The 12912-nt window shown below is 44.6% G+C and overlaps 1 protein-coding gene across 7 annotated transcripts in view; it reads left to right on the forward strand.

Annotated features, from left to right (window-relative positions):
* Window positions 1-12912, forward strand: part of DCX (doublecortin) — an 82574-nt gene that overhangs the window by 50647 nt on the left and 19015 nt on the right. For 4 of the 7 annotated variants that reach the window (XM_077186215.1, XM_054641514.2, XM_077186212.1 and 1 more), the window contains 2 exons: window positions 6458-6560; window positions 11274-11411. In XM_077186215.1, the coding sequence (XP_077042330.1) occupies window positions 6458-6560; window positions 11274-11411 (241 nt within the window). The remainder of the gene's footprint in view (window positions 1-6457; window positions 6561-11273; window positions 11412-12912) is intronic. The other 3 variants (XM_077186216.1, XM_054641515.2, XM_077186214.1) reach the window with 1 other exon arrangement.

The following is a 12912-nucleotide window of genomic DNA, read 5'->3' on the forward strand; positions in this document are numbered from 1 at the left end:
AAATGTAAATCAATTCAGTATCTGCTTTGGGCTTGCAGTCTTCAGACTGTTAAAAAGAAAAATGTATTAAGTGCTGTGCATTCCAACACCAACATCTTTATTTTCCATTGCATTGCCTTAACCCTTCAGTCTTCTGCAATCTTTTTCTTTGTGGGTGTGTGGTGAGGACCTTACTACCCATGTTCATCAATTCCTTCTGAATCTTTGTGGGTCAGTCTGAGTGTGTTTGGTTTCTGTGCTGGGCTTTGCTGATTGCAGACACCCAAGTGACACATGACCATAAAGCACAATCTCCTTTGTGATGTAGGGCTTTGGCTCCTCAGACCTGAAACAAGCAGGCCACTGCCAATCTGCCTTGGAGTACAGCTGATGGAGTGTAAATAAATCCCTGAGATTGCTGCTGTGAGTTAAAACAGAGTTTAAAGAGGTTTTAGTGCCATTTTCAGCTCATTTAGCTCTTGGTGCCTGTCTGGCTGCTGGTCTGACTTGCTCAGCTCAGTGCTGAGAAAGGACAGGAGCAGGCACCTAAAGCACATTAATTGGATTTATCTGATTATTGGTTGTGCTCGATTTTACAGCACCTATCAAAGCAGCCTAGGAAAGAAAAGTGTGTCTTAATTCATCTCTGTTCTTACAGGCATGCAATTGTCTTCTGGGGTCTTTTGGGCCCTTTTTGCCTTTTTCTGTAGACAGTTTCCCCCCTGTTCTGACCTTCGGAAGCCTACAAGCTGATTCTTTAAATCTTTCTACAAGCTGATTCTTTAAATCTTTCTGATTTAAAGAAAGCAAGTGGAGATCTGTTTTCTTTGAACATAACCATTAGATTTGCAGAAATTTAGGGACTTTGAAGCTACTTATGTACTTATCATTGTTCTGCTGCCTAAATTCCTAAATGGGAGGGAGATTGCACAGAGAATGGTTTACAAAATCATTATGACTGAGGGAGAGAGATGAGAATAAGAACATTTTCTGAGTGAAAAGGACACTTCTCTAAAGGGTGAAGAGGATGGTTCAGTTCACCCTCTGTCACTGCTGTGTCCATGATTGTCCTGGAGTGGCAGGGAGGGACAGGGAGGGACAGGGAGGGACAGGGAGGGACAGGGAGGGACAGTGCCCATCTCCTGTGAGGGACACTGAGGGGCTGAGAGGGGCAAAAGGAGCTGGGAAATCCCAACCCCTCAAAGCACCCCAGGCTCTGCACTGCTGGGTGATTCAGGCTGAGGCTGAAGTCCTCAAACTTTTTATTTCTAATTCTTTTTCATTGTTTTATTTCTGAATTAATCCCAGTTTCTAAACAGTGCTGCTGCCTCCTGGAGGAAGCTGGGGACAGCCAGTTACTCTGAGCTGTGCCACTGTGCATCCTGTGGTTTTACTGCTCCTTTTCCAGGTGAACTCAGAATTCCTGCCTGTGCCAGCACAGGCATTTCAGCAACCTGTGAGCTCACATCCAGGGATGTGTGTGTGTGAGGCAAGCTCCATTTTGTCAAAATCCTGAGAAATGCTTAGTTCTACAAGTGCTGTATTAAAATGAGGCAGGGGCTCAGCAGCTCTCACAAGGCTGCAGCTTTTCCTCTCTGCAATTAAAATTGCTGCAGCAGACCCTGATGGACTGTCACTGCAGAAACCTCAGCTAGGCTGCCCTCTCAGGGAAGCTTTTTCTCATATAAGCAGAGAAGGATTTAATTGAACCAGGGAAACCTAAGGAATTGCAAACTAATCTCTACAGCCTTCTGTTTCTTCCATAATATATATTATAAGGGGGTTTAAAGGTCAGACCTTGGCACAAAGAAAAATGCTACCATCAGACCTATTAGGAATAATGACTTTGTAAGAAATAAATTGACTGGGCTGTGAAGATATGATTTCCTTCCTTGGAATTGCTTAAGCTACAGGAATTGGAGAGTAAACATTTCATGCATTATGATCCTTTCCCAAGTCAATATTGTCCTTTCAATCCTGAATTTCAAATCCAATATTATCCTCCCTTAAACAAAGGCATGCTTGGAAATCAATGCTATTTATCTTGTCTACTGTAGCCATAAACACCAGTTTAATTTTTTGTAATAGATGAAAATGCTTGGAGACTGAAAACTGCAGAAAGACAAATTCTTCCTATTTTGCTGGCTCCTGGTGTCATTGCTGAGGGTGCATGACAACAGCCACCAACAAAATCACCATTTTCAAGTGGCAGCATTGCTCCTTGCACTATCTGACTATTGGGTTTTATCCTGTGCGTTAATAAATTTATAAGTAAAAGAAAAACACAGCATTAAAAAAAAATATTTTCAGGTTATCATCTGGGGTAAATTTTTTGTTGTTATGAAGCTTCTTTCAGGTTTGTTTTTTTTTTTTTTTTCATGGTGTTCCAGGTAAATTATTGGATATAATTAGAGTGATAGATCAGAGTAAGCTAAAGCAGAAAATATTCTTTCAAAAAGTCCACACTGATTGGGGGGAGACTCATACTACATTTATCTATCTATCTATCTATCTATCTATCTATCTATCTATTCATCTATGTATTTATTTATTTATGTATGTATTTATTTATATAAAGAAATAAAGAAATTTATTTATTTAAATAAATATAAATTAATATATATAAATTTATTTATATAAATAAATATAAAGAAATTTATTTATTTTCTGAGGAAACATCAGAAAAAAGACTTCTGAAGGATGCAGAGAAGACCAATAATGTTATTTGGGAGTCACTAAAAGCCTCTACAACATTAGTGCAGGTAGAGGTTTGGCCTTGCCTGTCAAGAACAGCCCTTAAACATTCCACACTGGTTAATGAGGTCTCAAACCAGTTATCCCAGCATGGCCTCACTTCCCAGCTTCATGTCCTGCAGGGATGAGCATATCCAGGGCTTTTTCCATTTTCCCTTTTCCATGCCCCCCTCAGACGAGCTGGCTCTGGTGCTCTCAGATCCAGCAGAGAAATCACATTTTTCCCCAAAGAAAGTTCACTCCAGTGGCTTCCTCTGGGCAGGAACCATCTGGGACGTGTTTCAGGGACTCAGAGCAGTGATCAGGGTCTGGGGTTGAATAAACAAAAGGTAAATAGAAAATACCACACACGTGGTGAACATAAGCAGCAGAGCTACAGGCCCCACAGCACAGGAGCCCAGTTATTTTCTGAGCTTTGCAATGTTTTGCACTGTTTAAGGAGGCTGGGGTTGGGTTTTGGCTGCCCTTTCTGCTGTGTTGTGGTGAGCTCTCAGTAGTGGAAGTTACAACAGGAAACCAAAAAGGAACAAATAGGGCAAAGGCAGAAGTGATTGTTTCCTGAATATTCGGAGTTCAGCAAGTAGATTATTGAATTCTGTACCAGCCTCCAGTGCTCACCAGCTGTTCATAACTATTATTTTTTATATATATATATATATATATAAAAATATAACTACAGTGTGTATTTACACACAGTAACTGCTCCCTGGAGGAGCAGGCATGCAGAAAAGTGAATTGCAAGTGTCTCTGTTTGAAATGCAGTCAGGTTCCTGCCCATGGACACTCTGGGACTTCTCCATTGTGTTTGGACCCTTGGATCTGAAGATTTTCTTGATTGCCTGGACTTTGTTTTTGCTTGGGGTGGTTGTGGGCAGTCAAGGACAAAATCCACACTTGGACTTGTGACCTGAAGACAACAAAAGCCTCTGTGGGTTCTTTCTGATGTCATACAAAAGGCTGGGAAATTTCTGAAGCCTTTTGATCCAAGTTTAGATCACAGATTTAACTGCACAGTGGAGCAGAGCAACCCATGGGTCTTTTCAGTGGCACAAGTGTGGTACTTAGCATTCAGATGGGAACTGGTGGGTTGAGCCAAACCCAATTATTTGCAAATGAACCAGTGCCACACATCCTCAGGGGGAGGGCTGTAATACCAAGTGCTGGTTTGAAATGTCATCTTTTCTTTGGGAGAATTCTCTGTAGATTAAGTTAGCTATTTTCAATCTAATTTTAGACAATCAAAAATAGGAATTCACTGGAGTTAGCAGAGGAAATTTTAACTCTGATCATCAAAGGCATGGCAGATTTCAGCCTGCTCCATTTTGAAAGTCATGACAATGTGAAAAACATTCTTTTCACTAAGGTTTGGCATTGTAACCAGAGCTGGCACTCACGGGCAGTGCTTTAATTATACATTATCCTAACCAGTGTGAAATACTGAGCCTTATTAAGATAGCCAAAAGCCTTCTTTAGAGTTGATTTATTAGAGCTTGAAATTAACTTTTCACAGTCCAGCTCCAAGAGATCAGCAGATACAGAAGCTCAGCTCTGCCTCCAGTGAGCTCCCCATGGTGATCTCCAGTGCTCTCTGCAGTCCCTCCCAGTGCCCAGACATGGTAAAACCCTGCTCAGCAGCAGCTCCCAGCCTCTCACCTCCATTGCAAACACCAGAGCTGACCCTGGGCTTGCCTGGAAGGGTTTCCTGGGAAAGTGGAGCTTTGGGAAGCCACCCTGGGCTTGCTGGGTGCTGGGTCTGTGGCTGCCCCAGGCTGGCTCTGCTGGAGCTGTTCCACCCTGGGGTGATTGCAGGTGAGCATTTGGGCTGCTCCTGACACAACAGTTGGTCAGGACATCTGGGATATCAGGAGAGTGTTAGGAATTGTTAAAGCAAGTCCATCATCTGCAGATCTTTGCCAGCTGAAAATGGGGAGGAGCTCCCAGCCTGATGGGATTTTAAATTTTTCTCTCAGCAACCTGAAAGCATTTTCACGTTTCTAAACTCCCAGCTATCAGTTCTCTGACTAAATCCATGGATCTGGGGCTCCCACATCCTGTGCTTTGTTTCTGTTTGATGCTGCAAGGCAAGGCAGAGTTTGGATCTCCAGGTGCTGCAAGATAAAACTTCCTCCTATTGAGGGTGGCAAAAATGGGGAGCAAGGCACTCAGTGAGGGAGAGGCTGGCACAACACCTGCAGTAAATCTGGATTTAAATGGTGCTGTGGTGGGAATGCTGTCCTGTCATACTTTGGGTTTCTTCACCAATAGCACAGAAAAACGTTTTGGCTTTAAATTTGTCACCAGGATTGCTCAGGAGGAGTCACAGCTCTACACCTGTGCTTGTCCCCAGTGATTCTTTGAGGGTTTGGGCTCTGTGGGTACCAAGACAGCCCCAGCACAGGCAGTGGTGTCACAGCCCTGCCAGTGTGGCACAGGGGGCACCTCTGTTGATATTTTAGAAGTTGCTGTGTCATTCCTTCAGGTCACTGATGTATCCTGTCAGCTGGGTGGGAAAGGCCAAACCTCCAAGACCTTGCAAGGGAGTTGTTTGGGGGTCTCATCTCTGTTTTTTGGGGTTGTTTAATGCCTCTGTTTGGCTTGACCAGCCCTGGGCAGTTGTGTGTGATGAGCACCAGCCCTGGGGAAAGCAGGACCACATTAACCTGGGGTGGGGGAAGAGCAGAGAGGCAGAGCCCCCTTCTGCTTCCCCAGAGCTGGGCCCCATCAGGACGCTGCTGCAGCCCCACATTTCTCTTCACAGAGAAAAGCAAGGCACAATTCTTCACAAGGATATTCTTATCTCATTTGCTGTGCCTGTGTTGTGCCAAAGTAGAATGCAATGTGGAGATTGTTTACCCACAGTGATGGTGTTTTGTTTCCTTGGCCTGTCAGGCCCAGGTGTGTGTGTGTGTTGGGACTTTTGGGGGACAGTCACGAGATTCTGGGCAGTGTGTGCAGGGTTGAGTGTTGGGAAGGATGAAAGTTTGACAAGAAAGTCTCACAATATGTGTGCTTGGCAGAAAGATTTTTAAATGTTGAGTCTGATGAAGGAATAGAGATGGAAGCAAGTTTTGATATAGAAGAAAAGAATTGCTGAGCCAGTCTGACTGGATAACCAAGGGTGTGTTAGTTAGAGGGGTTTTATGGCTTAGAGCAAAGGATAAACCCACCCCAAACAAGAAGATGTTTTTACCAAGCAGAAAGAGAGCACAGGCAAACAAGGCAGCAAAGCTGCAAGTAGAAAAAAGGTCTCAGAATTTTCCACTGCAAGAAAACTGAAAAACAACTTCTAGCTTAAACTGTAATGTACTGACTTTGAGTGATTGGAGAACAGTAACATGAATATGGTAATTATAGTAGTTATGATAGGCTAGAGATAAAAGTTAAGGTATAGTTTGGTTCTGCTGTATTAAGATGCTCAGCAAAGAAAAGTATAGAATGCATTGTAACCTAAACCAAAGGGTGTCCAGGCCTGCCTGCAGCTGGAGCTGGCAGCTGTGGGCACAGCTCTGTCACCCACAACCCTGGATGCTATAACTCTTGGGTACAATAAACTGCATTTTGGAGAGCCCCTGGAGTCCCACATCCCTCATTCAGGCTCTTACCGTCGAGTGCTTGGCAGATTCTGTTTAGATGTAATGTAACACTGTATAATACAGTATAGAATAATATAGCACAATAAAGTAATGAATTCCCACTGAAATGCATGCCTGTGCTCTCCCTGCAGGTGACCTGTCTGCACGATTTCTTTGGGGATGATGATGTGTTCATCGCCTGCGGCCCCGAGAAGTTCCGCTATGCACAGGACGACTTTTCCCTGGACGAGAGCGGTAACACCAAACCCACCCTGAGCCTCTGCTGCACTGCCCTTCCCCTGCTCCTGCCTGGTCCCAGTGCTGCATGCTTCTGGGCTGGTTTATGACACCCTGTACATGGAATTTAACTACAGGAATGTGTGTGACCGTGTTCACAGGGGTCTCAGAGTGAGGGAAGAGACGAGGATCTGACTCCACGTTTCAGAAGGCTTGATTTATTATTTTATCATATATATTATATTAAAACTATACTAAAAGAATAGAAGAAAGGATTTCATCAGAAGGCTGGCTAAGAATAGAAAAGGACTGATAACAAAGGCCCGTGGCTCGGCTCTCTGTCCAAGCCAGCTGACTGTGATTGGCCATTAATTAGAAACATCCAACATGGGCCAATCCCAGATGCACCTGTTGCATTCCACAGCAGCAGATAATCACTGTTTACATTCTGTTCCTGAGGCCTCTCAGCTTCTCAGGAGGAAAAGTCCTAAGGAAAGGATTTTTCACAAAAGATGTCTGGGACAAATGTGTTTTCTGTTGACGGAGTGACAAAACTGTCCTTTGTCTCTTCAAAAAGGAAAGAAGCCCAGAAGTTTCTCTCTTTGAAAAAAGCCACTTCATAGGCTCAGGGGACAGAATTTCAAACTTAAGGATAGCTAATTGGACAGAAACCAAAAAGTCTCACTTGGGCAATTTACTAGAAATAGAAGAGAACAAAGGAACTGATGGCTTTTGTGGGGTGTTTTACCAGGAGCAAGAACCTCCTGCACCTGGCTCGGTTTTTCTGTTTGTTATTTTGCCTTTTCTTAAACCTTTTTGTTTCCAACACTGCAACAGAAGCCATCCTGCTGATTTAATGCTTCCAAAGGTAGCTGAGCTATCTTGGGTGTGTTATAGACCTCCAAGAGCTCATGAGACCTGGCTCAAGAAGGCTGCTATAACATTTAACATCCTTTTGGGATACTTATCCAGTCAGCAGAATTATAATCAGGCAAATACTGACTGAGGTATAGTCAGAATAAATTAAGTCCTACAGAATTTTGACATTTACTGCAAAATCTGGGAGCGTTTATACTTTCAATTTTTTCCAGTCATATTCAGAGAGATGCATTTTTCTTGAGAATTAATCATCCTTATGTAGACATATGCATATTAAAAATGGAAACAAGCAACAGTTGAAAAAAAAAATCACATTTCCACTGCTTACTTCTACTGATTCAAAAAGCAGGGCAATAATTCCCTTTTTGGGGGCATGGCTGGGACAGCACTGTTATTTTTCCTTGTCACCACTGCCAGTAGAAGTCTGTAATGATGTGAGTCTCTGTGATCAATTGCGCCATGAAATCTTTGATTTTACAGAATATACAGAGATTGCTTGTAGGACTTACCACCCACCCCACCTGGCAACTGTACCCACCTGTCTGCAGGTGCCAGTGAGTGCAGCAAGAGGAAATTAATGTCATTTTAACCATTTAAACTGAAATAAAGTGCTCTCCAAGCATCTAGGCACACTTCCCAAAGCTCGAAGTGTGTTGTGTGAGGAACACAAGCCCCATCCTGTCCTATATGCTGCAAACTGGCTTTGTATTGAGGACCAAAGAGGATTTTTGCTGGATGCCAGGAAGCCAAGCAGCCTCTAATCTCCAAACACTGAGTTTTTTATTACTCCCTTGCAAGCCTGAGTTTATTTCAGTGCTTCTAAAGTGCTTCTTTAGGTACTTCTGACCTGTGTACTCCAGATGAACCCATTTGATGGTCTTGGGGTAATTCAAAGGAAGTTTCCAAGGTTCAGCTGAGCCTTTGCAGGCAGAGAATAAAGCCTGTGTCGGGCTGGGGAAGTGATCTGTAAGCTGAGCTTCACGGTGTTTTTCACCACTCAGCAGCTGAGTCAGCTCCACAGGGAGCTCCACGCTGGAAAACAGCTTGGATGCAGCCCTGGCAGAGCAACTGGATGGAAATCCCAGCCCTCTGCCCCCACTTCTGGGCACTGCTCACTTCTCCAGCTTGCATTTCTCTGGCAGAAGGAAGCCAAGTTTGCTGTTGGGAAGGCAGTGAGCAGCTCCAGGGGTGTTTTTGGAGGAGCCTTGCAGCTCGCAGGGAGCAGATGAGGAGCCTCAGCAGTGTTTCCCCATTGCACACCCATCACCCTTCCTCCTTCTGGAGCAGATGCTGCCAGGAGAGCTGCAAATCCTGAGCTTTTGCAGATGAGTGTCGCTGAATAAAATCTCCTCTGTCATGGGGGAATTTCTCCTGCCTGTTTGCATGACATGCACCAGGATTGCTGGTTATTGTGTTCACTCTGGCAGGACGTCAGGAAACAAAACAAGAAACAGCACAAGACAGGATTATGTCATCTTTTTCCTCCTGGCTGCCCACCACAGCTTCCACCCTCTAATCCTGCTGCTGAGCACCTTCCAGATGACATTGCTCTGTCCCTTTTGTACCCACTGGTTTCAGCATGGTGGAAATGTCACACTTTGGTGACATTTAGAGGCCTTTTCGCACCAAGCTCAGCACAGCCAGGTTTCCACCTCCTGCAAAAGCTCAGGGATTGCCTCTGACACTTGCCAAGGGCTGAGCTGGAGGAATTCCTCAGAGTCAGCCTTTCTGTGCTGGAAAATGCAAAGCCAGGTTTCCTTCCAAGGAATTACTCCCCTGGGAAGAGCATAAATTTGGAAGCTCTTGCAAAGACCTAACATGAAGTATTTTTACTTTTTTGGTTTATTTTTTTTTTTTAGTGAGTAATTCAGGTGACTAAACACAGCTGTCTGACACCCTTTGAGTCCCCTCACAACAGCAGAACTGCTCTTCATGTATAATAGAGCCCCAAAAAATTGGGGCTATATTGGGGCTGGACCTCTACAAGCCTTTCAAGTGACATCATCTGTGAGAATTCAAGTATTTTTGAAGGAAAAAAACCACAACCTTTTCTACCCCTAATTTACAGTTTAGAAAATTGATTTAGCAGGAGAGAAAATAAGCTGACTGTAGGTTTAATTCTTGCCATGCAGCATCCCTGGAGCACAAGGCCTCCTCTCCTGACATTCTTGTGCTGCATGGCCCAACAGCAAAACTCTCTCAAACCATCCAGAAGGAGCAGAAATGGAGCCTTGGCTGGCTGAGAATGAGCAAAGCCTGGGGAAAAATTGAAGGCAATTACATTTTTGTAGATACACTGATATATAATTAAATAACACATACATTTAGGTCAGACAGCTTGCTTTTGGTTGACCAATTATTTATCTGCTCTGTGCTGTCTTAATTCCATTGGGGACTCCATTCCAGGGGTCCTCAGTGTGGAGCATGTGGGGCTGAGCTGAACTTTTCCATAAAAAGCTGCCTGCATGTGGAACACGTAATTCACATCTGGAAAAAAGACACATTTTTCACATCTTGGTGAGGACAAGCTGTTAGAGGAGATGAGGTGGAACCAGCTAACATTTGACAAAAAGGAAATCCCTTTTTTATTGCCTTCTTCTTAACTGGGTTAAGTTAATAATTTGAGGGGTGGAAAGTTCCTTTTCTGTTAGCTGTCAATGTAAATAAAACCCAGTTCTGAAGATCAGGCGTGCCTGAAATCCTGGGACACGTGGAGGTTTGTTAGCATTTCAGTTCCCCTCTGCAGGACTCTGTAGACCATGTTTACATTTTCCACTCTTCCTGGCCTGTTTAGTTTTTAAGGAAGCACAGTTGGGGTCCTCATCTGCTCACATCTTCCAGTAGATAAATCTGCTGGGCTTGTTTATACAAACCTTGCTGAAAGGGATGAGTGGCCAGGACAGAGGATGTGCTTTGTGAAACCATTTTGTCTCCTGTGTTTTGAGCATCTGAAAAGTTGCAGCTTGTTGAGGACAGAAGAGGCTGGTTCCAGCTGGGTGAAAGCCTCCTGGGGCAGCTGCCCCATCTGCCACTTGGAGGCTTCATTTACAGCACACCAGGAGCTGTTTGCTGCCTTTCTGCACCTGCAGAAAGGGCACTCATCATTCCTGGGACTGGGTCTTCATGGGAGTTTGACCATGTTCACAGGGGTCTCAGGTTTAGAGAAGAGATGAGGATCTGACTCCATGTTTCAGAAGGATTGATTTATTATTTTATCATATATATTACATTAAAACTATACTAAAAGAATAGAAGAAAGGATTTCCTCAGAAGGCTGGCTAAGAATAGAATAGGAAAGAAGAATGATAACAAAACCTTCTGTCTTGGACAGAGGGTCTGAGCCAGCTGACTGTGATTGGCCATTAATTAGAAACAACCCCATGAGCCCAGTCCCAGATGCACCTGTTGCATTCCACAGCAGCAGATAACCATTGGTTACATTTTGTTCCTGAGGCCTCTCAGCTTCTCAGGAGGACAAATCCTAAGGAAAGGATTTTTCATAAAAGATGTCTGTGACACGGGAGGGTTACAGCAAATTAACTGGATTTTCTTGAGTGTTCCCTCAGTCAGTGTTGGCCATTGTCATTGTGCTCAGGAGAGCCAAGGGAAGGGCAGAAAATGTTTGGTGGGAGCCAGCCTGACAGCACAGAGCCTCAGCAGCTCCTCTAGAGCAGCAGAGCTGTTCTCTTTGCCCTCCCCTTGATGAGTCTCCTTTCAGCCCTGGAGAACAAGGGACCATGTCAGCTTTTCCCTTGCCCTTGGGATTCCCTGCATCTCTCTGGGGACCAGGCACTGAGCTGCCCAGGCTGTTCCACAGCAGGGCCATAACCAGGTGGGTCTGTGTTCCCCCAGAGTGCCGGGTGATGAAGGGGAGCCCAGCAGGTGCCACGGGCAGCAAATCCTCTCCCACCCCTCAGAAGAGCTCGGCCAAGAGCCCCGCGCCCATGCGCCGCAGCAAGTCCCCGGCCGATTCAGGTAACCACCAAGATGGTGAGTGATTGTTTCTTGGTGTCTGCCTTTCACTGTGCTCCAGGGAAAAGCACAAACTCCCTGTGCTTGCTAAGGAAACTCAGGTGTCTCTTGGAAACAAGGAGCTGATAAATATTGGGGAGGAATCTCCTGGTTGGTGAAGTGCGGTCGCGGCTTGGGGTTGTTCCAGCCATAGGCTCACAGCTCCTTCCCCAAAATGTTTTAAAAGAAGTTTCTGTTCCCCAGGCAGGAAATCAAGGCCCACAGTGCTCTTAGATGGTCCCTGCAGATACAGAGTGATTTAGGGTAACCTCCTGTGCAAAGCAAATGGTGATTATTGCACAGGTCAGGAATGGCTCCTCGCAATGGTTATTTAAAGGAAACCAGTGACCTTGCAATTGCAGAACTGCTGATGGGTTTATTGATGGGACACTGAGACACTCATTCAGTAATGGAAGAGAGGGAAAATGGGAATCCTAATTTGCTGCAGCAGCTTGCACCATTTGAAATGGTTCCCTCTTTCTGCAGCAGCACCTGGGTTGGCAGCACATGTGGGGAGCTGCAGGGCCGTCAGTCCAAGGCTGGGCTGCATATTGCAGAAATTCTGGTAATTGACAGTCTTTAGAGTCATGGAGACTTTCTGGGGTTATGATTGATCTCTCACCTGCCTGCCTGTTCTGTTGCAAAGGAGAACCAGACATGGCCTCTGACTAAAATGGCCAAATCATCAATTAAACATGTCAGAGTTCCAGGAGAGCTTCACAGCTTGAGTTCAGGTGTCCCACACCATCAACACAGCTGATATAAACCAAAAATTCCTTTTCACCATCATGCTAACATGCTGCATATTGCATGGGAACATCACACAACAGCTGATCATCAGTAGAAATGGGATTATTAGTCAGAAAATTCTCTTGGCAGTCGTCAGAAGGATTTCCCCCAGGAAGCAGTTCATTTATTTAGGGTGTGTGGGTGTTCTTCAGCTACCTAAAGGGACAGTGTGAAACTAGTTGGCACATGCCAAGACTCTGTATTTTTTTAAAAACCATTTCTTTCTGAGGTGATTTTGCATTCACAAAGTTTTTCTTCAAGATTCCATTGTTGGCTATTCTCAAACTCAGGCTTGCCATAATTTAACCATTTTCACAAGCCCAAATGCCTGCTGAAGCTGTGTAGGCACATTGAAGGCACAGTGGGAAATGTGATTTACAAAACCCAGAAGTAACACTCAGTGATGTGGGAGTCAGCTCATGCATGAGCAGCTTTAAACCTTCTCCACAAGTATCAGGTGCTGATTCCCACCAGAAGCAGAGTTTACTGCATGAGCATAGAGTTTAATATGAAATGGCAATTATTGTGTGCCTGATTTTAACTGATTGAGCGATTCCAGGCCCAGGATGGTGACTCATCTGATGAGCTTTAATGAACACACTTAGCAGAGCTTTTCAGGGGGGGATTAAAACAACCAGAAAGGCTGAACAATAACCAGTTCCTGGAGTTAAGGTCAGTAATGAAGAGCAAA

This window comes from Agelaius phoeniceus, chromosome 14, assembly GCF_051311805.1.
Source record: "Agelaius phoeniceus isolate bAgePho1 chromosome 14, bAgePho1.hap1, whole genome shotgun sequence".
Classification (NCBI taxonomy): Eukaryota; Metazoa; Chordata; class Aves; order Passeriformes; family Icteridae; genus Agelaius; species Agelaius phoeniceus.